This window comes from Silurus meridionalis, chromosome 28 (assembly GCF_014805685.1).
Source record: "Silurus meridionalis isolate SWU-2019-XX chromosome 28, ASM1480568v1, whole genome shotgun sequence".
Lineage (NCBI taxonomy): Eukaryota > Metazoa > Chordata > Actinopteri > Siluriformes > Siluridae > Silurus > Silurus meridionalis.
The window spans coordinates 8,245,170-8,271,931 of record NC_060911.1 but is presented as its reverse complement, the minus strand read 5'-3'; the positions used below and the strand labels follow the sequence as shown (position 1 = coordinate 8,271,931).

At 37.4% G+C, this 26,762-nt stretch overlaps 6 protein-coding genes across 6 annotated transcripts; 2 read left to right on the top strand and 4 right to left on the bottom strand.

Annotated features, from left to right (window-relative positions):
* The first annotated feature begins 2,405 nt into the window (after positions 1-2,405).
* Positions 2,406-3,170, top strand: LOC124381452 (gamma-crystallin M2-like). Its single transcript, XM_046843078.1, has 3 exons — positions 2,406-2,414; positions 2,550-2,795; positions 2,895-3,170. Exons 1-3 carry the CDS (start codon positions 2,406-2,408, stop codon positions 3,168-3,170), a joined length of 531 nt encoding a protein of 176 aa, XP_046699034.1.
* Positions 3,171-5,341: 2,171 nt separating this feature from the next.
* LOC124381453 (gamma-crystallin M2-like) lies at positions 5,342-6,193 on the top strand. The gene is made up of 3 exons (XM_046843079.1): positions 5,342-5,440; positions 5,522-5,767; positions 5,867-6,193. Exons 1-3 carry the CDS (start codon positions 5,432-5,434, stop codon positions 6,140-6,142), a joined length of 531 nt encoding a protein of 176 aa, XP_046699035.1. The 5' UTR covers positions 5,342-5,431; the 3' UTR covers positions 6,143-6,193.
* Positions 6,194-8,064: 1,871 nt separating this feature from the next.
* Positions 8,065-8,859, bottom strand: LOC124381454 (gamma-crystallin M2-like). The gene is made up of 3 exons (XM_046843080.1): positions 8,804-8,859; positions 8,435-8,680; positions 8,065-8,340 (listed from the first exon to the last, which is right to left on the bottom strand). Exons 1-3 carry the CDS (start codon positions 8,843-8,845, stop codon positions 8,065-8,067), a joined length of 564 nt encoding a protein of 187 aa, XP_046699036.1. The 5' UTR covers positions 8,846-8,859.
* A 3,326-nt stretch (positions 8,860-12,185) lies between these two features.
* On the bottom strand, positions 12,186-12,964 carry LOC124381444 (gamma-crystallin M2-like). Its single transcript, XM_046843067.1, has 3 exons — positions 12,928-12,964; positions 12,567-12,812; positions 12,186-12,461 (listed from the first exon to the last, which is right to left on the bottom strand). The coding sequence occupies exons 1-3, from the start codon at positions 12,934-12,936 to the stop codon at positions 12,186-12,188; spliced, it is 531 nt and encodes a 176-aa protein (XP_046699023.1). The 5' UTR covers positions 12,937-12,964.
* Positions 12,965-15,444: 2,480 nt separating this feature from the next.
* Positions 15,445-16,294, bottom strand: LOC124381668 (gamma-crystallin M2-like). The gene is made up of 3 exons (XM_046843478.1): positions 16,217-16,294; positions 15,814-16,059; positions 15,445-15,720 (listed from the first exon to the last, which is right to left on the bottom strand). The coding sequence occupies exons 1-3, from the start codon at positions 16,223-16,225 to the stop codon at positions 15,445-15,447; spliced, it is 531 nt and encodes a 176-aa protein (XP_046699434.1). The 5' UTR covers positions 16,226-16,294.
* A 6,187-nt stretch (positions 16,295-22,481) lies between these two features.
* On the bottom strand, positions 22,482-23,243 carry LOC124381667 (gamma-crystallin M2-like). The gene is made up of 3 exons (XM_046843477.1): positions 23,211-23,243; positions 22,887-23,132; positions 22,482-22,796 (listed from the first exon to the last, which is right to left on the bottom strand). The coding sequence occupies exons 1-3, from the start codon at positions 23,223-23,225 to the stop codon at positions 22,521-22,523; spliced, it is 537 nt and encodes a 178-aa protein (XP_046699433.1). The 5' UTR covers positions 23,226-23,243; the 3' UTR covers positions 22,482-22,520.
* Between the last annotated feature and the right edge of the window lie 3,519 nt (positions 23,244-26,762).

Here is a 26,762-nt window from a genome sequence, read left to right as displayed (position 1 = left end):
AAAGTACTGTCAGGGCCTGTGGCTGCAATAGATTGTGAGTGGAAGACTGACAGGTTGAAATCAGTAGCTGAGCTGAAAGCTGAAACAGAATCAGAGACTAAGACAGAGCTGATGATAGAAACTAGAAGGAAGACTATAGATGACCTACTGCAACAGTGATTGGAGGAAATACAGGTTTGGAGACCATGACCAAGCCATGCCAGTACAAAAGAGTAGTGAATTAATAAAGAGTAGTCAAACAGGGACTGAGACTGAGAGTGAGGAGCGAGGACAAAATTAAAGTAAGGATCTAGAGAAAATAAGACCCAACAATAACAAGGATAGGAATAAAAGCCAAAGATAATAAATAATCATAAAGTGAACAAGCCAGTAGAAGTTGTTGAGTTATTAACAAAGGGATAAGGAGATATTGGCGAGAGGTGGTGATTTTGACATTATATTTTAGAAGCTGTGACTCATGACAGGACCAAACTCAATGAAGGTGAACCTACCAAGGAACCACTCTAGAGGATCCTTGCCTAAGACAGGCAATGAAGTAAAATTTGTAAGAATCATGTTTCTCACCTTATCAGTTAAGACTTTAAACTAAATGATGGCTTCCCCGCACAAATAGACAAAGGCACAATGATCAAAGCCACAGGTCTTGAGACAGAGGCTGGGTGGAATATCAAAAATATGTATTGTAGAATAGGTAGCTAAGAGGCGATTTAACAGTCAGGATTCTCTGAGGTGTAAGGGGGATCATGGCCTTTGAAAAATGACAGCAGTAAAGGGTTCCTGGAGGCAAGAATTGTTGAAAATTAGTAGAGCCTATATCAAGCACGCCCAATGTTATGGAGTTTCGAGCACATCCTACTATTAGAAGTGGGGAAAAAAAAAACATGTAGTATGTCTGTGAAGTTTTCCTCAATTTTCGTCTCAGTGTTCTGGACCCAAGCACAGGAAGGTGCTTGTCCGTAGACTCTCCTATTGGGCTGTGAGGGAATATTTGTCACTTAGCTCATGAGCTCACCTATTTTGTACAAACTCTTTCACTTTAAGTATGAATGATCAATGACTAAAGTTTAATGATGAATAATAAATGGTTGGGGAAAGTTCAATTCTGGTTGAAGCCAAGTGAATTTAAAGAGCAATGCTCTTTCAAGTGAATTGAAAAGTGTCTGGTTTACCTATAGGCCATTGTGATTATGTTTATAAGCCAGAAAGACAGTCTCTTTTCGATATAAAAACTCCCCGTATTTTTCTTCAAATGAAGACGTCCAGCCAATGTCTGGTCTACATACAATAGCACTTTAAGAGAGGATAAGATAGGATAAATATATACCTTTATTCATCCCACAGTGGGAAAATTTCTGTGTTACAGCAGCAAAGAAAAAGAAATGTGCAAATATATAAAAAGTATTATATAAAACATAATAGAGTTTATACAACACAATGTATAAATACAATAGCAGAAAAAGAGACCGCCAATAAGTAGTTACGCTATCAAAGATATTGCACATAGGTAATATTGCACAATTCAAAATTATTGTTATTGCACATTTATTGCATTAAAAAAAATAAATCAATAAATAAAAATGTTATTTGTGAATTGTACACCTTCGTGAACAGCTTCTATGTCAAGCGATAGTTTAACAAAAGTAGATCATATTTTTGGCAAGAAAGACCTAAAGTTAAGTTTTTTACATCCAATTTACCATCCAATTATATGTTTGGTTATCTCTGGAATACTTTCATAATAAACTAATGCTAAACATCTCTTTAGCACAAATACTACTGTTTGCATCTATACTTTTATACTGGTATACTGTAATGATTTATATTCCCACTATCTGGTGTCATCAGGACAGAATGGTATTAACTTTTGATCCTTATTCCACTCAAAATTTCTTTAATTAATTCTTTTGTGAAGTTTATTTTATTGCCACTGTTGACTCTGACTTAGACAGTTTATTTGACATTTAGTATAAATCTGTTTTAATGCATGAACTTGATGGAACAAGTGGATAAGATGTGACTTTAGTAAAAATCTTTGGTAAATATACATAAAAATTTTAAAACCATCAAAGCTGATAGACAGCTGAAAGCAAGATTTACATCTAACAAAAAATAAATAAAAATAAAAGTAAATGGCTCAAAGAGGTACTGTATATAAGATACAATGCCTAAAGTATTAGAATAAAAGTTCTATTGTGGAAGATTCTAAAGACTTCTGGAGACCTGGCAACTTTCAGCTTTTCAATGGACACTCACTGTTGCTTAGTCAGTTGTTTTGTACAATAGAAGGCATATAGTCTTTAGTCCTGCTCAGGTATAAATGCAAGGGTTAAATCAGGCAGGACAGGAATTCAGCAACTGAAAACAGCTGGGACAAACCAAACCAAACCAAACCAACCATTATCACCATGGGAAAGGTAACCACTTTGTTTAAAATTAAAGGATTTTTAAAAAATCTTAATTTTGTTGAACAAATTTGTATATCTGATTTTGACATTTACCCTCCGGTACCCTTTTTTTAAATGCTAATTCTGATCATCAACACTCAACAGGTTATCTTCTATGAGGACAGGAACTTCATGGGGCGCTCCTATGAGTGCACCAGTGATTGTTCCGATATGTTCTCTTACATGAGCCGCTGCCACTCCTGCAGGGTGGAGAGTGGCTGCTGGATGGTCTACGACCGCACCAACTACATGGGAAACCAGTATTTCATGAGGAGGGGCGAGTACGCTGACTACATGAACATGTGGGGCTGGGGCAACAACTGCATCAGGTCCTGTCGCATGATCCCCATGGTATGTTATTAAATGTAATGTCTGTTTTAGGATACCTACAGTATACCCCAGTAGATGTTTTTACCCTAAAATGACACTGTTTGTTCTCTTCCCAAACAGTACAGAGGATCTTACAGAATGAGGATCTATGAGAGGGACAACTTCATGGGACAGATGAATGAGGTGATGGATGACTGTGATTCCTTCATGGATCGCTACCACTGGTCCAACGGCTGCATGTCCTGCAATGTGATGGACGGCCACTGGCTCATGTATGAGCATCCCCACTACAGAGGCAGGATGTGGTACTTCAGGCCTGGAGAGTACAGGAGCTTCAGGGACTACGGTGGCATGAGGTTCATGAGCATGAGGCGTATCATGGACTCTTGGTATTAAAAGCAATTAGGTTTATTCATGTACACTTTGCAAATTGTACACTTAATAAAAAACTTGATCAAAAAAGCTAATTTGTATTATTTTAATTATTATTATTATTTTTTTTTTTTAAATGTGGGGAATTCACTTAGATGTGTTCAGAACTTAATCTGGGCAACAGCCAAAAATTATGAAAAGTTGGAATCTGACCAAAAATGAAGTAATTAAGAAACATAATTAAGAAACTTAAACCTACAACTTCAGCAAATCAATTTGGAAATATTTGTATTATTATACTTTCTATTTTCTGCCAAGTCTGCATACAAAATAAAAACCAATTTGATAAAGAGGCAGTTTATCAAACATAATTGTATAAACATTGAGTCTGCCTGAATATTTGCTGGTCTACAGGAGAACTGTGCTCAGTAGCCATACATACTATGGTGTTAACATTCTTTAAATATAATAATAATGCTTAAAACAAATTCATTTAAAATGCTGAATGGAGAGAAATGGGAGAAAAGAAAAATCATACCAGTATGTGTAGTAAATCTGGCAGCTGAGGTTTATTGTATGTACAGTGTACCAATAAAAATATTACTTATTTTTAATTGTACTTTCAATGACTAAATGCCCTGCCTGACCTGGTAAATGCAATACTGCACAACTCAAACTGCACAGAAGTACAAACAAATACATACAATATTAGTAAGATATGCAGTTTTTATAACACAAAGATTTAACTAGCATGAAGTACAAGAACAATCATTACAAATTTTGTTCTTAAAAAGTCAGTATCTCAATCTTTAACACAGCAAAACACTTTAAATAGTGTCATTACTGACAATCTTAAGATACTGTTTATGGAGAGGCATTAATAATAATAATTATAAGTAATATATCATAGTACAGTATAAGATAAAAAAAAAAAAGGTTTACCAACAGTAATTAATAAATGATTATATTTTTAAAATAGAATTTTCAAAATGTTGCTACTGAACATTAAAAAATGCCAAAAATAAATAAGAAATAGAGAAATAAACCTAAATGATTGAGTGTGTAGCTTAGTAATTAATTATATGGATCCATGTCTGGTCTAGAAGCCTCAAGAAGTCCACTACTGAATCCAATCTGTAGGTTGTATCACCAACCAGCCACCTGATTACTAACCACACCTGTTACCTGTTTAATCATTTTTCATCAGTCTAGCTAGACTTTGGAAGGTATTGAAGCTCTCATATTAATAACACTTGAGCATTCTTTGTGTTTATAGATTCTTGCTTTTCTCCTTAATGTATAATTTTGATTTTCCTGTGGTGTTGTATATTTGCCCATTCGACCCCTGCCTGCTTACTGTTAAGGATATATATATATATATATATATATATATATATATATATATATATATATATATATATATATATATATATATATATATATATTTTATTTTTTATTTGCATGTTTAAATAAAGGTCATGCTTCATAACATTGTGTATTGTGACTATAATTCTCATCTTTTGGGAAATGTTATGTTATATTTAGAATACACACTTAGACCTTTGGTAAAATATCTGTTTCTAGATGTTTTTTCCTTAGAATGATTAAAAAGGTTTAACAATAAATAATAAAAAGAATAATAAGAATAATAAAAATCCTTATTACAAAAGACATTTTTGTTTCAGACATACTGTATGTATACATAGGAGAATAAATGTCAGAATATTTGTATTTTTTTAAATTGTACAAATTCTGACAAATACAAATGTTCATTAACCTTTTACTAGTACAGTATATGTTGCAGAAAAAACCCCCCGAAAAGAATGAAGTTTGTTTTGGGCTTATTATTAACTTTTTTATTTGCATGTTATATGTGCAAATAAAAAAGCAATTTTAAAAACATTTTCAAATATGAACAAATTAGTCTTGCATGAAAAAATCAAAGTATAAAAAAAAAAAATCCTGGATGTTTGGATGACATTACTTCCAATAGAAGTAACATGTCAAAATAGCTCATATATGTATTGAGGATGAAAGAAAACTAAAGAAAAAAGTACTATATGCTTTTTTCCAGAAAAGAAATTCTAAAGACTTCTGAATGACCATTTTACGGGTAAATGGAGCAAAAGCTGTATAGTTACTGATTGGCTTGTGTGACTTGTTGCTTGGTCAGGAGTTTGCATAATAGGAGGCACCTAGCATGTGATCCTGCTCTTGTATAAAAGGCGGGTTTAAACCAGGCAGGATGTCAGTTCACACTTGGGCACTAAACAGCTGTCATAACGATGGGGAAGGTAAAGATTTGTTTGATGTAAAAATAATACTAACAGATTAAATGTAATGTTAAATTAAACTGTTTACTTTTGCTCAAACAGGTTATCTTCTATGAGGACAGGAACTTCATGGGGCGCTCTTATGAGTGCACCAGTGATTGTTCCGATATGTTCTCTTACATGAGCCGCTGCCACTCCTGCAGGGTGGAGAGCGGCTGCTGGATGGTCTACGACCGCACCAACTACATGGGAAACCAGTATTTTATGAGGAGGGGCGAGTACGCTGACTACATGAACATGTGGGGCTGGGGCAACAACTGCATCAGGTCTTGCCGCATGATCCCCATGGTATGTTATTAGATGTAATGTCTGTTTTAGGATACCTACAGTATACCCCAGTAGATGTTTTCACCCTAAAATTACACTGTTCATTCTTTACCCAAACAGTACAGAGGATCCTACAGAATGAGGATCTATGAGAAGGACAACTTCATGGGACAGATGAATGAGGTGATGGATGACTGTGATTCCTTCATGGATCGCTACCACTGGTCCAGCGGCTGCATGTCCTGCAATGTGATGGACGGCCACTGGCTCATGTATGAGCATCCCCACTACAGAGGCAGGATGTGGTACTTCAGGCCTGGAGAGTACAGGAGCTTCAGGGACTACGGTGGCATGAGGTTCATGAGCATGAGGCGTATCATGGACTCCTGGTACTGAAAAACCTTTCACTGAAAATTTTGAAATAAAATTTCCATAATCATAAAATCAGTATTTTTTGTCTTTGTTTTATTTTCTCACAAAAGCACACTGTTAAAATAAGTATATAAAAGCAGTAGCGGGTGTTAAGTTTGTATTAAGTTTGCATCATAACCAAAAAACACAGACACTTTTTATTTATTTGTATTTAAGTAGTCTTTTTGCAACAAAAATCTTGCAAAAATATAAAATTTTGTCTATAATAATTTAAGCAAAAATAATATTTGAATTTCAGTATTTTATTTATTTGAACAAATTAATACATATTCAAGCCTCATACTTATCTTTAATTGAAAGCACATGGCATCAACTTGAATAGCCAACATCACATGTTTCATATTACAGTCCCCGACTTACAATGGAGATACATTACAATGACACCATAAAAAATTGAAAATATTGTCCAAAAAAAACAAGTCGAGACAAGTGCTTGCCTTTCCAAAAATCTTAAAGAATGGTGCTCATTATAGGTTAGTATACTGTAATTTGCTTTTAATTTAACAAATGCCATTACATAACTTATCATAATGTATAAACTTTACAGTGAGTAGTGGAAGCCAGGCTGAGAGAAGAGGTGACCAACTGTGAGCAACAGTATTGTTTCATGCAAAGGAAGAGCACCACAGACACAATATTTGATTTGAGAATGTTGATAGAGAAGTATGGAGAAGGTCAGAGGGAGTTGCATTGAGTGTTTGTGGATTTAGAGAAAGCATATGACAGGGTGCCGAGAGAGGAGTTGTGGTACTGTATGAGGAAGTCTGGTGTGGCAGATAAGTATGAGATGGTGGTTCAAGGTGGAGGTTAGACTGCATGAAGGATCGGCTCTGAGCCCTTTTCTGTTTCCAGTGGTGATTGACAGGTTGACGGACGAGGTCAGACAGAAGTCTCCATGGATTATGATGTTTGCGGATGATATTTTGATTTGTGGTGAGAGTAGGGAGCAGGTGGAGAAGAGCATTGAGAGGTGGAGGAACGTGCTGGAGAGAAGGGGAATTAAAATCAGTAGAAGTAATACAGAGTACAAGAGTGTGAATGAGAGGGAGGGCAGTGGAGTGGTGCAGTTGCAGGGAGAAGAGGTGGTGAAGGTGGAGGAGTTTAAGTACCTGGGGTCAACAGTGCAAAGTAATGGAAAGTGTTTTAGAAAAGTTAAGAAAAGGGTGCATGATGAGTGGCTGGAGTGATTTGTTAAAGAAGGGTAGCTGCAAAAGTAAAATTGTAAATTTATAGGACTGTGGTGAGACCTGCGATGTTGTTGGTTTAGAGACAGTTGTGTTGACTAAAAGACAGGAGGCGGAGCTGAAGGTAGCAGAGCTGAATATGTTGAGGTTTTCATTGGGAGTGACGACGATGTACAGGATTAGAAATTAGTTTTTTAGAGAGACAGCACATATAGGACGTTTTGGGGACAAAACGAGATAGGCCTGATTAAGATGGTTTGGATGTTAGTTTGTTAAATGTATGTTAAAATGTCTTCTGCTACTGAATCATCTAAATCTACATAGACCTTTAAGGTTTTCACCAAAAAGGTAACCAAATAATTTTTGAAAAAGCCTTTAGACAGATGACGAATTAAAAAAGCCAATATTATTTGTATTAGTATAATGTTGTGACATCACACACTGTCTGAACATCTTTAGAATGCTATAGCAAATAATCTACAATCCTCTAGGACTACAAAACATGCCAACAAAATGTCCCCCTACAGCATAACAGTTATTTTGTTTTCCTTTGTGACCCATCAGTACCCATTTGGGGTTTAGGCTTAAAGAAAAGCTGATTCAAATTATTAATTTAAGAAGGAAAAATAAAACCATTGATGTAATAATAAGTGCACATTTTATTAAACATTTGCTTGTTGTCACCACCAAAATCCTAATAAATTAATACCAGGAGTCCATGATACGCCTCATGCTCATGAATCTCATGCCACCGTAGTCCCTGAAGCTCCTGTACTCTCCAGGCCTGAAGTACCACATCCTGCCTCTGTAGTGGGGATGCTCATACATGAGCCAGTGGCCGTCCATCACATTGCAGGACATGCAGCCGATGGACCAGTGGTAGCGATCCATGAAGGAATCACAGTCATCCATCACCTCATTCATCCGTCCCATGAAGTTGTCCTTCTCATAGATCCTCATTCTGTAGGATCCTCTGTACTGTTTGGGAAGAGAACAAACAGTGATATTTTAGGGCCAAAACATCTACTAGGATATATGTATCATAAAAAGGATGTTACATCCAGTTACATACCATGGGGATCATGCGGCAGGACCTGATGTAGTTGTTGCCCCAGCCCCACATGTTCATGTAGTCAGCATACTCGCCCCTCCTCATGAAATACTGGTTTCCCATGTAGTTGGTGCGGTCGTAGACCATCCAGCAGCCGCTCTCCACCCTGCAGGAGTGGCAGCGGCTCATGTAAGAGAACATATCGGAACAATCACTGGTGCACTCATAGGAGCGCCCCATGAAGTTCCTGTCCTCATAGAAGATCACCTGTTTTGGTTACATGTGATTCAAAGTTAGTTTTATAGCAATGCAGTCCTCAGTGGCCTATTTTCTTACTATTTTAAATGTTTTTTTATACATATAAAAAATGTAATTGTATTTGGTGCTTACCTTGAACATGATCGCTTGCTTAGCTTTCAAAGAAATTGACATACTGTCTGGTTTAACCTTTGCTTTTATACCTGTCCAGAACCAAAGAGTCTTTGATTCCTATTGTAAAAACTCCTGACCAAGCAACACACCACAGAGGCCCATAAAGAGCTGAATAGCTTTTGCTACACTCCTATGTTTGACATTCTTTACTTCTCCAGAAGTCACCAGAGTGACTAGAAAAGATAATATATGGAAGCTTTACACAAAACGGACATTTTAATTTATATGTTTTTGCATTGGTGATTAGAAGAATAGGAACTAAAACATTCCATCTATTGGATGTTGATCTAATTAACCAAAGTTGCAAAAGGTTTTCATAATTACCAAGTTTGTTGAAAGGCAAAATCAGGTCTTAGTCTGTCGCAACATGAGTTCAGATGGAGACACTTCAAGACATTCCTGCAAACCCAAACCTCTCTCCATAAGCAACATTTATGGAGTTTAATATTTATCAAAAATGTTCAAAGAAAGTTTTGACTCTCAGTAATTCCACTAGGGTTTGTGGTTAGCAAAGAATGTTTGCATAACCTGTACAAATCATTTAGACATGAAATTCATGCAATAACGTTTGCTCATTTAAAATAAAGAAAATCTTGGTTAAAAGGAATGGCTCAGAGTATTAAATATCCAGTCATGTTTTTTTTTATGTATTTTAACCAATATAACTTTCTGTTAAACTCACAGAAGCCACAGCTGATGTGATCGCTTCAGTAATCACTGGGGACTTGAAAGATATTGCGATATTTGTACAATAAGCTATAAACAGTACATATTTTTACAATGCTAACAGAAAAAAATCACTCCAGTCCAAATCAGACACAGATCATACTCTCAAATAAACAAGCCAAAATGAATATTCTGTTTTCACTTACTATTAAGCCTTACACACAGAAAGCCAATGAAAACCAAGAGTGATCAGGCTGTTGAACCACTATCACCTTTACTTCATTTCTATGTTAAGACTCCATAACAAATGCAGGGCATTTGATAGTAGAGTTTGGTGATGGCACAACCTCTGCTGCTGACACCAGAACTGATTACTTGGACCTTCAATGTTATGAGACTGAGCCCGAGTGATTATACTTACAGAACAAAAATAAAGGGTCCTCCTCAATAAGCTCCTTATCCATTGCCTCTTTTGGCAAGATTTTCTGCTTAACCCAGCCATGTATGTTGCTGCCTGGAAGAGTCTTGACAAAATTATTTCTAGTTCAGTATCCTCGGATGGATTGGGTAGGATCTGCTCATTATTTTATTTGAGTAAATATTTTCAGAATGACCCAAAACTCTTGTTCAGGAAAAAATCACTAGTTTACCTTTAATGTGTGGTCAGGCCTTTCGGCCTTGTCCATTAATTTTCTAAAAATGCTTCCCTTGCCATTAGAAATCCAGTTGTGTTTCAGGTTTTGTGACTAAGCATAGGTGGATGAGTGGGCTTTATAAACCATCTATATCAGTAATACTTTCGTCTCCTACTGTTTTTTATTATATTTTGCACTATTCCTGTTTGTACTGTTTAAATGTCTCTGTTTTATGTAAAGTATTTATGTGAGGTCAATGGACATTCAGATGACTTCCTTCAAAATGTTAGTTAAATGTAAGTTTATATAGGTAGTATATTTATACAGATCAGTCATAACATTATGACCTCTGATGGGTGAATGGAATTACACTGATTATCGCTTCATCATGGAACCTGTTAGTGGGTGGTATATATTAGGCAGCAAATGAAGATTTAGTCCTCAAAGTTGATGTGTTAGAAGTTAGAAGCAAGTTTGACAAAGGCCAATCAAAAGTGGTCCAAGGAAGGAACAGTGGTGATCCGGTGACAGGGTCATGGACGGCTAAGACTCATTGATGCACGTGGTGAGCGAAAGCTAACAGACGAGCTACTTAACCTAAAATTGCTGAAGAAGTTAATGCTTTTAATGCTAGACTGGCCAGGATTGTTTTGCAGCAAAATGGGGACTAACACAATATTAGGCAGCTGGTCATTATGTTATGCCTGATTAGTGGCGATAAAGTTATGCCTGATTGGTGTATTTGCAAGTTTATTTAGCTATGTGTTTATTTACCTCTTTATGTTTTATGTTTATATTCTTACATGCATACCTGTCTCCATATATGGTGAAATGACAAAAAACTTATAAACAATAAAGTTTGAAAGCCTTTGTGAGTAAACTTGCATTTATTAAATTGGGCCAAAACTAAACAAAATTGTAAATTAGCTTAACATAGCACAAGTGCACTGGCTACAGATCAGTTAAATCAGAATAAGATGAATAACTCTTTTCTATGCTTTAGTGGATGTATTCATGTATATTATTATAAATAGTTTAATGCTGGAAAATTCTGTTAAGCCTCTTTTTACCATAAAACTCCAATATATGGTCATACCTTTTGCTCTAAAAATGCCTCCACTTTGCTACCTTTCAGCAAATATAGAATTCCTGACTAGTAATTTTGAGGTGTATGTAACCTGGTGACCTGGTGATGCATTTAATTTAATTGGGCATTGAAAACATCTGTCTAAAAGACGCTTACCTTACATGAAATTTAGCAAAGTGCAAGTGCTTACTATTTTGGGAAAGCACATCCAGCAGGGTCAGGTGTGGGTAGCTGATGTAAAGGTGTTTGCCATTATTTGCTTCCCCTTGTCACATTTGGCTTGTGTTATTATTGTGCTTCTGTACATGCTGCTCAGTGTTGTTTTTAAGGTGGTGGTATTTACTGTGTTTTTATTCATAATTAGGTCGTTTCACCAATGTTGCAAGAAAAGTTGAGATGTGAAGCTTATTTGCATTTGTTTTGAAACAACCAGATTGAAGACTCTAGTTGTGATGCTCACTTTTCACTATTTTGAGGTTTAACCAGTTGCTTAACAATAGTACAGCAAAAATCGTGGTCTGTACTAATTTGGACCACCTGCATGTTGTGCACCCATGTTTATTTTTTGCTTTTTCAGGTAATTACACAATAGACTACACCACACAGATGGTAATCCAGTCTATTATATTTAGAAAAGATCTTAGGTCTGATTCAGATGGTCTATAACAGGAAAATTATCGAGTGTAAAAACTGGATTTGCTTTGTTAGTGCAAAACTTATACTGGCTTTTGCTCCCAACATTAGAGTGAAAACAGCAAGCTCCTGGAATTTTTCAGCCTTTTTTTGCAAAATTGTGCCTTTCTTAAATACTTAACCAATATTCAGCTCATCCTGATTTGTGATTACTGAATCTGCAATGATAAGCACAAATATTTTTGTTTGTTTGTTTTTTTACCTTAGCATTAAGTTCACACTTCAGGGATTTCCTTTAATGACTTTATTATGATTATTTTCAATACCAAGAGTCCATAATACGCCTCATGCTCATGAACCTCATGCCACCGTAGTCCCTGAAGCTCCTGTACTCTCCAGGCCTGAAGTACCACATCCTGCCTCTGTAGTGGGGATGTTCATACATGAGCCAGTGGCCGTCCATCACATTGCAGGACATGCAGCCGCTGGACCAGTGGTAGCGATCCATGAAGGAATCACAGTCATCCATCACCTCATTCATCTGTCCCATGAAGTTGTCCTTCTCATAGATCCTCATTCTGTAGGATCCTCTGTACTGTTTGGGAAATAAACAAACAGTGTCATTTTAGGGCCAAAACATCTACTAGGATATATGTTTCATAAAAAGGATTAGTTAGATTTGTTAGATCCAGTTACACACCATGGGGATCATGCGGCAGGACCTGATGCAGTTGTTGCCCCAGCCCCACATGTTCATGTAGTCAGCGTACTCGCCCCTCCTCATGAAATACTGATTTCCCATGTAGTTGGTGCGGTCGTAGACCATCCAGCAGCCGCTCTCCACCCTGCAGGAGTGGCAGCGGCTCATGTAAGAGTGAATATCAGAACAATCACTGGTGCACTCATAGGAGCGCCCCATGAAGTTCCTGTCCTCATAGAAGATAACCTGTTTGGGTAGAAAATATAAATATAGTTTCAAAGAAAATTTGTAAATTGTAACTCAGTAGCTTTAAAAAAATATATATATTTCACTAGACAACTGTTTAAAATGTGATGCTTACCCTCCCCATGGTTTTGGTGACTCTTTTGGTTTGTCCAAGCTCTTTCCACTTGTGGTTTGACAACCTGTCTAGCCCTGCTATTTATACCCAATAGTTCCAAACTGACACGTATTGTAAAAAAATCCTGACCAGTAGTAATGTTAAGAGGTGAATAGGGACCATGTCCTATTCTTTGTTTGTCATATACAAAGGACAGTTATTTAAATGGCTTACATTGGCAAGAGAATGCACATGTATTTACACCCTTGAGGAATTTTCCTTATAGAGACAATTTGTGGTTTTGTCCTTTTGTATCAAATCTGTTGTTTATTTGCGAGGCAAAATGTGTTTGCAAAGACAGGATGTTGGGAGCACAAATTAATATTGTTGCCCCCCTAAATTTAGTGCTATATTTGAAAATATTGGGTCCTCGGAGTATCAAGCAGCTGCTTTTCAAAAATTTAAATGATGGACAGTGTAGAGAGAGAGAGAGAGAGAGAGAGAGAGAGAGAGAGAGAGAGAGAGAGAGAGAGAGAAAGAGAGAGATTTTGAATGCTGGTTTCTATCTTGGTCATTATTCTATTTCATTTGAGCTGATCCTGTGTAAATGAAATCCCAGGCTACACTGTACAATAGTATCACCCAAACAAATGCTTCTACTGCTACAGTTTTCCTTCATAATATAGTAAAGAAACCTTTCTAGAAAACTCGAACACGGCTGAAGTTTCATTCCACTTTAAATAAATGTGTCAATTATTGATCATAGTGTGTAATCCCACATCATATTAAACAATATATTCTACACTAAAGTTAAAAAAGGGTAGTAGCTCTAGGTCTGTATTGATGGCTGTTCATGCTCGCTCTTAAAGCAGCTATCCAGTGCTTCCAATCAAAATATAGCACCTAAAGGCTGCATATATACCGTATATGAAGTGTGATGCATTGCTTGTGAGATTACCCCAGCCATTATAAATAATGTACTGTAATACTTCATATAATATATATGTGGTGACATCTGTTTTATAATTTTATTGTATTCTGTTTGTCTGCATTTGGTTTGAAAATAAATGAAAGAATAACTGCTTCTCTTCTCAAAACCATGTAGCTGAATTACTGTATTTATATTAAAAATGATTTGTTAATGCAGTTGGGGATTTGGTTGTTTGCACCCCAGTCAGAGTCAAAATGGCTGAGAGAGGTAGAAATGTTGAATTTTATGCCTATATTAGGTATTACCCTTTATTATTGATCTCATATATATTTAACAAACATATATACCACCTAATAGTACAGTAGTTTTAGGTCTGCCTTGGATACTTAGTTCATGGTTTGGTGGCATTTAATGGTTGCTAAGTCTGAATAGCAGCATGTGCAAATCATGATAAACAAGGACAATCAGTATAGGTACTGTACAGTGTAGAGGATGAATACTGCCTAATGTGTATGTAGCATTCAAGTGCATTATTAATCACTGCTGTCCTAATACTTCAAAAAGAAGGAAATACCGATGCTAGTTTGTGAAAAGCACAAAATAGTAAGAGGCATTTATACATTTATTAATTTCATACCTGTATCCTGTGATGACTACTAGTAACATTCCCTGCAGTCTTACTTTCAAGAAGCATCTGTTCTTTGTAATTAAAATGTATACAGTATGCTGTGAAAAGCAAATTGTTGGCACTTGTGTATTGCTTCCTTTGTATGCATTTGATCCTAGCGAGGGAAGTGAATCTAGAACCTATTTTGGTTCATTTAGATGCCTATTTTTATTTTTTAGATATGTAGGATGATTGTAAAATGACCACATATCAGCTGTAAGTTACTTTTGTCATCTGCTTTTAAGTTACAGTAGGCTGGGAAAACCTTACTGGGAAATTAGCTTGGGAAACTATCTAAAAAATGTAACAAAAATTGACCCATACCCGACTTCATCTTAGCCAAAGGTATGATCATATATTGGAGTTTTATAATAAACAGGGGCTTAACAGGATTTTCCAGCATTAAAATATTTACAATAAATTTATTTACACATTTTTTATGTGTCAAGAAGCTAATTCTGTACATGTACAGTATTTGTTTTTGATTGATATATTGACAATCCTCTTAGAAAAACATTCTGTATTGTACTGGTTGGCACTACTGTCTTCTTGTTTTTCTTGTCTTATGTAGTCTCTTCTTTTTTTTCTTCTTCCCCTCCCCTTTTTGCACTAAATGTTGCACATTTGCACTTTGTGTTGTGAGTTTAGAGTTGTGTAGTTCTGTGTTCCCTGTGTTTCTTTTGTTAATATATGTTGTTTGCTGTTAAACCTTGGTCCTCGGGAAACATTGTTTCTTTCACTGTGTACTGCAATGTATATGGTTGAAATGACAATAAAGCCTACTTGACTAATTCCTGTACCTGCCTCTGGCTAATGTCAAGAAGCAGCACACGTTTATCAATTTTAACTTATATGCAAAATATTAAATTCACATCTTTTGAAGAAATCATAGTGTTTATTCAAAATTTATTTAAATATTGTAATTGTTACACCATTTTTTTTAGTACCAGGAGTCCATGATACGCCTCATGCTCATGAACCTCATGCCACCATAGTCCCTGAAGCTCCTGTACTCTCCAGGCCTGAAGTACCACATCCTGCCTCTGTAGTGGGGCTGTTCATACATGAGCCAGTGGCCGTCCATCACATTGCAGGACATGCAGCCGCTGGACCAGTGGTAGCGATCCATGAAGGAATCACAGTCATCCATCACCTCATTCATCTGACCCATGAAGTTGTCCTTCTCATAGATCCTCATTCTGTAGGATCCTCTGTACTGTTTAGGAATGAACAAACAGTGTCATTTTAGGGCCAAAACATCTACTAGGATATATGTATCATAAAAAGGATGTTACATCTAATAACATACCATGGGAATCATGCGGCAGGACCTGATGCAGTTGTTGCCCCAACCCCACATGTTCATGTAGTCAGCGTACTCGCCCCTTCTCATGAAATACTGGTTTCCCATGTAGTTGGTGCGGTCGTAGACCATCCAGCAGCCGCTCTCCACCCTGCAGGAGTGGCAGCGGCTCATGTAAGAGAACATATCAGAACAATCACTGGTGCACTCATAGGAGCGCCCCATGAAGTTCTTGTCCTCATAGAAGATAACCTGTTGAGTGTTGAGGATCAGAATTAGCATTAAAAGAAGGGTACTGGTTCTTTTGGTAGAAAATTATTTTGACCAAATTAAAAATTAGGGACATTTGATCATACCACTATAGTAGAATAAAAAAGTTTCAATTAATTGTTGCTTCTGCAGTGCTTACCTTGCCCATGGTTATGTTGACTGGTTTGACTTGTCCAAGCTGCTTTCTCTAGGGAACTGTCCAACTGTCTGCTTTAACCTCTATATTTATGCCTGACCGTAAACAAAACAACCATTGACCACAGGTGAGCTTTTGTTACATTTCTCTGTGACAGTGTTTCAGTAAACTTTTCAATGACCGTCACTGGCAGCACACATACTGTATATGTTTCACTAGTCAGCTATTTTGGACTACACTACAATCTATAGAATTTTTTTTTCCTTTTGTGTCATGTGAATAACCTGTACCTGCCTTCTTTAAATGCAGTTATTTGTAAAGTTGACAAAATGGTTTCGTAATAACAAAAATGCCTTGTCAGTACAAGCAATATGTTGGTCCCTGAGTTTTGTAGCATAGTTCATTCAGTAGTACAAATGAGCCTTTAGGGTATTATGCAGCAATTGCTCTGAGAAGCTTAAGTAGATGTTTTGGTGTGTCTAAATAGATCTTTATAGCAGTCAAAAAGAAATCTTTCAGAATGAACAAATAAAACAGACAAAACAACTGCCATGCTGCTGTTTCCAATTTAAGGGTAACTTCATTCCCTGGTCAGTGGATATCAACAAAGTATCAACATATACTTTTTTTTTTTATAATATTGTAATTCTTTTTTATTTTCCACATACTGGCACACAGGGCAAATCCTGTAACATTTAGACACAGATGGTGTTATTTAAGGCCGGATAAAAAGCCCAAAGATATATAATTTGATGTATTTGCCACACCAAGAAACCCTGAAATTTAATCCTATTTATCTCACTACACACCTCAACATCAATTATAGAACACCACTACAGTATGTTGAGAGCGAAAGCTAGGTCTGTTTAAACACTGTCACCTGCTATTGTGGAGCTATACTCTGAGCCCACAGTTATATTATATTATTATATTATGAATATTATACATTATATAACATTGGCGTAAAGTATTTGAGTACTTAATAAATTTTTTAGTTACTTTCTATTTTTACTGAATATCCAAGATATAAGAAACTGTTACTCTTTACTCAACTACATTTATGATTCAAGATACGTACTTTTTACTCCACTATGTTTTAATTGACAATGACCTGTACCAATTAGTTTTTTGCAATCGTCAGTCTGCTCTGAATATTTGTTTTAACTTTATTATAAAATGATTTACTTTAATTTCATTTGTTTATTGTATACTGATAGTGCTTCTATTTTCTGACATACCTTTTCGAAAGATTGCTTTACTACTTTGTCTTTTTTTTTGACTGACTCTTTTGATCTTTGTTTCATTCTGGCATGTTTAAGAGTCTGTTGTGTTGTGTTGAAATTAAATCTCACAAATCAACTGTTTTTGCCATTTCACTAACATGTGCTATTGTGTTGAGGACACTAGTGCATCTTTGAGCCAGTAATTAATATGAGTAAATTACTCAAGTAGTAGTTAAATCAGATGCTTTAAGATTTTTACTTATTTCATATTGGAATTGGTGACTTTTAACTTGTAATGGATTAAGTTTTGCAGTAAGGTATCTATACTTTTATTCAAGCATAATGTTCAGGTACTATTTATACCTCTAATATATATATATATATATATATAATTTACACATATATATATATAAAATCACAACAGTAATTGCTAACTACTTAATTACTTAAATATATATATATATATATATATATATATATATATATATATATATATATATATATATATATATATATATTTATATTTATATTTATATTTAAGTAATTTTTTTTTTTTTGATGGTGCACTGAATTTTTTATTTACAGTTTATATCATACTGGAAGATTTAGCTCAGCATTTCAGTCAATGTCTGCCACTTGCTATGTTTGACACATTTTTTAAACAATTTGATGAAAATGGAAATTTAATGCATTTCATTAATCCAGTAAAAAACAGATTAGCTGTGAGTATACAATCAAATGTATTGGTCTAAGAAATGTCCATGTTAATGAAGTTAATTAGCCAAATGATGTCCATATAATATCAAAAGATGGAGTGTATTCAAGTATGGATGCATTTTAATAATGTGCAAAACACGCAAATGTAACAAAATGAAGCAAAACGCAAGACATGATCATTGAACAACCAACAGAAAAGAGAGACAGGTAGTTTCTAATTGCACAAATCATGCGACATAGTTCATTGGAGTACAGTAGCTGGTGGGAAATGTAGTTTTGTCTGTAATACTGACACCTGGAAAGAAACTTAATAACTATGAGTGAGATTTGAGCAGGCTGGTGAAAAGACACTGCTGCTAAACATATACATAGAAAATTTAACTTAGAGCAAAAACACGACCAGCTGTGTTTTTTTTTTTAATGCCCTGGTCAAAATAGGATTTGAGTCAGCATTTAGTAGTGCTGGTAATACAGTGCAACACTTTATTTTTGACAATTTTTTATATTTATTTTAATGTGTTTATGAAATTTCAGAATGAGCTTAATTCAATAAACTGTGTCTTGCAACCAATTTAGAGTTTAAAGGTAAAGAGCTGAAAGGTCATATTGTGGCTTTATCTCAAAACCTTGAATGATGCATTTTGTTTTACAATATATTGTAAAAACAATGTAAAACAATAATTTAATTACATGCAAAATGTGATGTCGTTAAAATGTTATAAGATTCAATTCAATTTAATTCATTTTTATTTGTATAGCGCTTTTAACAATGAACATTGTCTCAAAGCAGCTTTACACAGATAATGTGGTGATTAAATGTAAATATGTAATAAGTATGTTTGTCCCTGATGAGCAACTGTGGCAAGGAAAAACTCCCCGAGATGGCAAAGGAAGAAACCTTGAGAGGAACCAGACTCAAGAGGGAACCCATCCTCATCTGGGTTGCACCAAATGTCCATTCGAAGCATATATGCAAAGTTGCGGGGTACAGTGATGATGATCAGAAGCAAACTGCACTCCCGAGTCAGTGCAGCAGGCCGCTGACACCAACTACAGTCCAATCCGTCCTCAAAAGCACCTGTTCTACTCCGGAATTATATGGAACCACCCAAGGTGTTGATGAGAGACCGTCCCGAGCTGCACAGAAGTGTGAAGATCCATGGAGGAGAGGGGCAGGAACAGTGGTCACTGGAGCCTCAGGAGCATGTTTAACTCGACCGAAAGAGAGAGAGAGAGAGAGAGAGAGAGAGAGAGAGAGAGAGAGAGAGAGAGAGAGAGAGAGAGAGAGAGAGAGAGAGGGTGACGGGAAGAGAAGGATATGGATTATTAAGTGTAACTATTGGTGTATGAAAGTTAATGTCACTGTGCAGTTTGGACTCCGGCAAGACTCGCTATGGCAGCATAACTGAAAGAGAGAACCAGAAGGTAACACAGACATGAGGGATCTCTGGGATAAGAGACGACCCACCACACCACCGTTCAACAAACCTGAGTGAACGTGTGAATGTGAGGGGACGACAGCATACAAATATACCAGTTCACCAAACACTCTATATCCATGCGCCCTCCAGATCTGTGCCTTTACCTAAGAAAAATCTACTGATAAAAGGCTTGACTAAATAAATAAGTTTTCAACCTCGACTTGAACACTGAGACTGTGTCCGAGTCCCGAACACTGATTGGAAGGCTGTTCCATAACTGTGGGGCTTTATAAGAGAAAGATCTTCATTATTTGAGGAACCAACAGATAGCCAGCACCTTTTGATCTAAGTAGGCGTGGAGGATCATACTGGTACAGAAGTTCACTCAGATACTGCGGTGCGAGACCGTTAAGTGCTTTATACGTCAGTAGTAATATTTTATAAACAATGCGAGATTTGATTGGGAGCCAGTGTAGACTAATTAAAACAGGGGTGATGTGGTCATATTTCCTAGATCTAGTGAGGACCCTTGCTGCTGCATTCTGGACTAACTGAAGCTTATTTATGCACTTACTCGCACACCCAGACAGTAAAGCGTTACAGTAGTCTAATCTAGAAGTAACAAAAGCATGAACTAGTTTTTCTGCATCCTGTAACGACATCATATTTCTAATCTTAGCAATATTTCTAAGGTGAAAGAAGGCGATTCTGGTGATATTATTCACGTGAGACTCAAAGGAAAGACTCGGGTCAATAATCACACCAAGGTCTTTGACAGCCGTACATGCTGAAACAGAAACACCATCCAGAGATGCTACATAATCGGAAAGTTATTTCTAGCTGCATGTGGTCCTAGTAAAAGTACTTCTGTCTTATCTGAGTTGAGCAGAAGAAAGTTATTAAGCATCCACTGTCTAATGTCCTTTACACACTTCTCAACATTGTTGAGCTGATCTAGCTCATCTGGCTTTGATGAAATATACAGCTGTGTGTCATCAGCATAGCAATGGAAGCGAATCCCATGTTTATGAATGATTTCACCAAGAGGCAGCATATATAAAGAGAAAAGCAGTGGGCCCAAGACAGATCCTTGAGGAACACCAAACTTTACCTCATAAAGTGTGGAGAACTCACCATTTACATCCACAAACTGATAGCGATCAGTCAAATAAGACCTGAGCCAAGAAAGAGCTGTTCCCTTTATTCCTACAACGTTCTCAAGTCTAGCAAGCAGTATAGTGTGATCAATGGTGTCAAAAGCTGCACTAAGGTCGAGCAAAACAAGTAAGGAGACAAAACCCTGATCAGAGGCCAATAACAGGTCATTTACCACCTTAACTAGCGCCGTCTCTGTGCTATGATGAGGCCGAAATCCTGACTGATACATTTCAAAAACGTTATTCTTAAGCAGATGTGAGCATAAATGCTGTGCTACAACCTTTTCTAAAATTTTGGATATAAAGGGGAGATTTGATATCGGTCTGTAGTTGGACAACTGACATGGGTCAAGGTCAGGTTTCTTAATAAGGGGGTGGATAACTGCCAGTTTGAAGGATTTAGGTACATAACCAGTGCTAATGGAAGAGTTAATTATTTTTAAAACAGGTTTGATTACCTCTGGAGCTATCTGTTTAAATAAACTTGTAGGCAAGGGATCGAGAAGGCAGGTTGATGGTTTTGATGAGGAGACTAATGAAATTAAGTCACTCTCATGAATAGAAGTGAAGCTTTGTAGTTGATTGTCCGTTATAATGACACTGCTGTCTACAGGGTTACTTGTAAAATAATTTGGATTTATATTAACCGTCTGGATTTCTTGCCTGATGTTTTCAATTTTATTATTAAAAAAGTTCATGAAATCATTACTACCTATTGGTGGTGTGCACGTTAGTGTAGTGCTTTTATTCCCTTTTAATTTTGCTACTGTGCTGAATAAAAATCTAGGATTATGCTTGTTATTTTCTATGAGGGTGGAGAAATATGCTGATCTGGCAGCACTAAGAGATTTTTTTATAATTTAGGAGGCTCTCCTTCCATGCTATTTGAAATACTGTTAATTTTGTTTGACGCCATTTACGTTCTAGTTTTCGAGTGTTCTGTTTTAAGGTGCGCGTATGATCATTATACCACTGTGCTAATTTTTTCTCCCTGATCATTTTGGTCTTAAGGGGAGCTACATCATCTAGAGTGTAACGTAACGTTGTTTCAAGATGTTCAGTGGCCCAGTCGAGCTCTGCGGGGTCTGACGGAGATCTATCTAGTATCGTAATATCGGGAAGATTATTAATAAAACGTGCTGCTGTAGCTGACGTTTAAGTACGCTTAACACGGTAACGTGGTGACGTAGAAATGCAATGACTAAGGCAAATTTTAAACGAGATGAGATAATGGTCTGAAATAGCTTCAGACTGTGGAATTATGACTAAGTTTTTTATTTTTAATCCAAATGTTAACAACAAATCGAGAGTGTGTCCACCACTATGAGTGGGTCCTATAACATTCTGATTAATTCCGACTGAATCTAGAATGGACACAACTGCTGCTCTTAAGGAGTCTTCCTGATTATCAAAATGAATATTAAAGTCTCCAACAATTAATGCTTTGTCTAAAGAAGTAGCTAGATTTGTAATGAAATCTGCAAATTCTATCAGAAAATCAGAGTAGGGCCCTGGGGGTCTATAAATAATAAAGATAATAAAGATGTCTGCTTGTGGAAGTTAACTACCATAACAATTGCTGCACCTTAATCCATGATAGTGCACCTAAGCTTGTGTTAATGGAGTACATACTGCGCTTCAGTACTTCCATGTGGAGTGGTTTATAAAATTAAATTTTTAAAAACATATTTCTGGAAATATTGGTTAGATTATATTGGAGGAAAAACACAAATGTATTTCTGTATTGTGATAAAAAAAAACTTTATTGACACTTTTGCTTAGATTGCATTTAATACCAAGAGTCCATGATACGCCTCATGCTCATGAACCTCATGCCACCGTAGTCCCTGAAGCTCCTGTACTCTCCAGGCCTGAAGTACCACATCCTGCCTCTGTAGTGGGGATGTTCATACATGAGCCAGTGACCGTCCATCACATTGCAGGACATGCAGCCGTTGGACCAGTGGTAGCGATCCATGAAGGAATCACAGTCATCCATCACCTCATTCATCTGTCCCATGAAGTTGTCTTTCTCGTAGATCCTCATTCTGTAGGATCCTCTGTACTGTTTGGGAAAAAAAACAATGGCATCAAAATAAAAATTTTTGTTAAAACTCTACTTTCTAAAACTCTATTTGGAGATCCAGTTACACACCATGGGGATCATGCGGCAGGACCTGATGTAGTTGTTGCCCCAGCCCCACATGTTCATGTAGTCAGCGTAATCACCCCTCCTTATGAAATACTGGTTTCCCATGTAGTTGGTGCGGTCGTAGACCATCCAGCAGCCGCTCTCCACCCTGCAGGAGTGGCAGCGGCTCATGTAAGAGAACATATCGGAACAATCACTGGTGCACTCATAGGAGCGCCCCATGAAGTTCCTGTCCTCATAGAAGATAACCTGTTTGGATATGAGGATCAGAATCAGTTTAGCTTATACAAGTTCAAATACATGAAACAAGTCTTTGGATAATTTTACCTTGCCCATAGTCATGATTACTGGCTTGTCCAAACTGATCCACCTGGTGAACTGACATCCTGCCTGGTTTAACTGTTGTATTTATACCTGGACAGGACTAAAAAATATGCTATGTCTACTGGGAAAATTCACGAATATGCAGCTGAGCACAGAGAGATTTTGTTACTATTTGAATGACACAGACGGTTTTTGAAAGGTTTCTACTGGCAAGACAATACATCTGCTGTACCATGCTATTTTGGTCAGCGCATGCTATAGACCTACCAGAGCCATTTTTATATTTGTTACGTTTGAATCATAAATGTTTTTCCTTCTTAAAAATTATTTTAGTTAAAATTAAACAATTACACAAACCAATTCAAATCGTCCACTAAAACAATTGTAGAAATGATAGTTTTTCTCTAAGAAAATATTGTCAACAAAAATCATGCACAAATTATTCATACCTTCAAAAATGACACACCAACCAAGCATAACATTATGACAATATAACATTATGAGCGGTGAAGTAAATATCACTGATTATTTCTTCATCATGGCACCTGTTAGTGAGTGGGATTTATTAAGCAGCAAGTAAACATTTTGTCCTCAAAGTTGAAGTTTTTAGAAGCAGAAAAAATGGGGATTTAAGAGAGTTTAACAAGGGCCAAATTGTGATGGCTAGACAACTGGGGCAAAGCATCTCCAAAACTGCAGCTCTTGTGAGATGTTGCTGGTCCAGCAGTGGTCAGTATTTACTAAAAGTGCTCCAGTGGGGAACCATAAACAGGGTCATGGGCTCACTGATGCATTTGGTGTGGAAGGCTGGACCGTGAGGTCCGATCCAATTGATGAACTTCTATCGCTCAAATGGCTGAGGAAGTTAATGCTGTTAATGCTCGGTGGGTCAGAACTGTTTTGGAAGCAAAAGGGGGACTAACACAATATTAGGCATAAGTGTAAATATAAATAAATAAAATTTTGGAACATTTGATAATTGCAAATAAAGAAGTGAAAGGATGGAATGATAGATGAATGAATAAACAAACAAATTAATAAATAAATAAATACTATGTCAGGTTTAAAACAGTCATGAATGTATTTGTTGTATACACTGTAAATGGGAAGAGGGAGGAAGTGGTAGCTCAGTAGTGAAGATGTCTGTTTTTTTTAAAAAAGAAGGTTATGAGTGCAAATTTCAGCACCACGAGCTACCCAGCTTAGGCCTTGAGCAAGGCCAGTAACTATGAAATATTCAGTTGTATAATGAGATAATTGTAGTTTGCTCTGTGGTGTCTGCCAAATGTCATAAATGTAAAAAGTAAACAAAGCCACTCTTTATTTAGCAGCACGACATACCGAAAACTAGCAACCTAATTGATCGCTGTTTTTTAATTCCACTGTTAACTGACCTTTTTAGTTGTTTTTTAATAAGCTATCATATTGTTTAAAGAAGGAATGCTACTATAGACAAAATATTAATCACATGTGTAATCCGGCCAACTGATCCACAATCCACTAACTGAGAGTCTGCTTGTTGGCAGGAAACCCTTTTTTATAGGGGCTGTAGCAGACAACCAGCTACTCTGACAACCAGCTGAACCACAGTTCTGTCCTGTAGATGTATGTGTCCAGTTGGATTAGCTTCTCCTGGTCAGGGGCTTGAAAAGGAGAAGAATAGAATTCCTGCAGCACGACAAATTGTAGGAGAACCGAGGGCACTGAGAAAGTCACTGTCCATGCTGCAAGTAAACTCCAGGAGGGACAGGGCCATTGAGAAAGCCTGTAGGTCCCCGATCCTTTTCAGGGAAGATATAGCCAGAAGAAAGGCAGTCTTAACTGACAAATACCTTAGGGCCACCTTGGCCAATGGCTCGAAGGGGGCTTTAAGAGAGCCTCCAGCACGATGGCCAAGTCCCACACAGGCACTCTGGGTCATGTCCCGGGCCTCAGCCTCTGGATGCCGCACAGGAAACGTGTCACCAGGGGGTGTTTACCCTGTGACTGCTCAGCAAGCGGAGCACAATAAGCTGTGAAAGCACTGACTTTTCATGGTCAGTGGAGACAATTTTAAGGCAAACTACTTCTACAGTTCCACAACTGTACCGACTGGGCAGTTAAGGCCTAGAGATGCTAGCCATGCTTCTAGCATTGAAGTGTTTCCTCCCAGACCTCAAAGACCACCACGTGCTGTACATTAACCATCAGGGGGTCTGCGCTCATGCCCCTATACAGGCTGGCACACCAGATCCCCCTGTGGGCCCAGGAGAAGCTCCTCTCCTTTAAAGCAGCATACATCCTGGGCCGGTTGAACAAAGCAGCAGATACCCTGTCAAGATAGGGTTTAAAGCCCGGGAAATGGCGCCTCCATCCTCATGTGGTGAAGCAGATTAGGAAAAATTCGCCAGGCTCGAGAGGCAAATTCGGCAAGTCTTGCACGGCCCCCTCTGGTTCTCCCTTACTCCTCCAGCAGTTGACCCAAAAAGTTTACGTGTCCACCATTTTGGCGTATCATGCTCCCATGGCAGGGCAATCACTGGCCAGAGACCTAGAGGCTAGTGACACATTTTTACCACGGCACCTAAAACGCCTGGTTGGGACTTGGCCGTTGTGCTGGGGGCTCTGTCTGAGCCCCTCTTCAAGCCTTTGGCCAAGGCAGCTTGGAGACACCTCACAGTTTAGACTGTGTTCTTATTGGCCATTTGCTCTCTGAAGAGAGTAGGAGACTTACAGGCCCTCTCTGTGGCCCACTACTTTATGGAGTTTACTTTAGGTATGGCCTGTGCCTTTTTGGATGCTAGAACTTGTTACATACCAAAGGTGCCCTCGGTCATCCTACGACCTGTTAGGCTACAGGCAATCTATTTTTCTCTAGATTGCAATTTTTCAATCTATTTTCTCACCGGGTGTGCCCAGTACAAGCACTGGACACTTACATCCACAGGACGAGTCTCTGGAGGAAGTCAGATCAGCTGTTCGTCTACTACGGCCCTCTGAGGAGAGGCCTCTCTGCTAACAAGCAGATCCTAAGGAAATGGATTATTGATGATGATATACGTCCTCTGGTCTCCCCGCTCCATTCGGGGTCAAAGCTCACTCTACCCGGAGTGTGGCAGCCTCAAAAGCTGGGTCCTCTGGAGTGTCCCTCCAAGACATCTGCAATTCTGCGGGCTGATCCACCCCGCTGACCTTTGTCAGGTCTTATAACCTTGACCTCAGTGCCACTCCTGGCCCCTCTGTCCTTTTAACCTAGCTGTGCTAATACACATTGTTAAAGGATGGTCAGTCTGGCGGTATTGGATTCTCGTTCCTAAAGCGTTGCGACGCAGCATCTCGTTTCCTCAGGGAACTAGGGTTACATACATAACCTAGAGATATTCGTTGCTTTTGTCACATCCGCTTGATATTGTCTGGAAAAAACAATGTGAAATCTGGGCTATTTGGACAAAAAACACTATTGCTGGAAAAAAGTTACATTTCAAGCAAAAATTTGAAGCATTCACTCAGTCAGCTACATCTTTTTGAAATAAATGTTTCTCTCAAAATAAATAAATTTAATATATTATTGGAGTC

Excerpts from the sequence above, each read along its gene's own strand:
- LOC124381452 (XM_046843078.1), top strand. Across the intron at positions 2,796-2,894 it reads CCTGTCGCATGATCCCCATG|TACAGAGGATCTTACAGAAT; the intron begins GTATGTTATTAA and ends CTTCCCAAACAG.
- LOC124381453 (XM_046843079.1), top strand. Across the intron at positions 5,768-5,866 it reads CTTGCCGCATGATCCCCATG|TACAGAGGATCCTACAGAAT; the intron begins GTATGTTATTAG and ends TTACCCAAACAG.
- LOC124381454 (XM_046843080.1), bottom strand. The coding sequence starts at position 8,845 with ATGTCAATTTCTTTGAAAGCTAAGCAAGCGATCATGTTCAAG. Across the intron at positions 8,681-8,803 it reads AGCAAGCGATCATGTTCAAG|GTGATCTTCTATGAGGACAG; the intron begins GTAAGCACCAAA and ends TAACCAAAACAG. Across the intron at positions 8,341-8,434 it reads CCTGCCGCATGATCCCCATG|TACAGAGGATCCTACAGAAT; the intron begins GTATGTAACTGG and ends CTTCCCAAACAG.
- LOC124381444 (XM_046843067.1), bottom strand. Across the intron at positions 12,462-12,566 it reads CCTGCCGCATGATCCCCATG|TACAGAGGATCCTACAGAAT; the intron begins GTGTGTAACTGG and ends TTTCCCAAACAG.
- LOC124381668 (XM_046843478.1), bottom strand. Across the intron at positions 15,721-15,813 it reads CCTGCCGCATGATTCCCATG|TACAGAGGATCCTACAGAAT; the intron begins GTATGTTATTAG and ends ATTCCTAAACAG.
- LOC124381667 (XM_046843477.1), bottom strand. Across the intron at positions 22,797-22,886 it reads CCTGCCGCATGATCCCCATG|TACAGAGGATCCTACAGAAT; the intron begins GTGTGTAACTGG and ends TTTCCCAAACAG.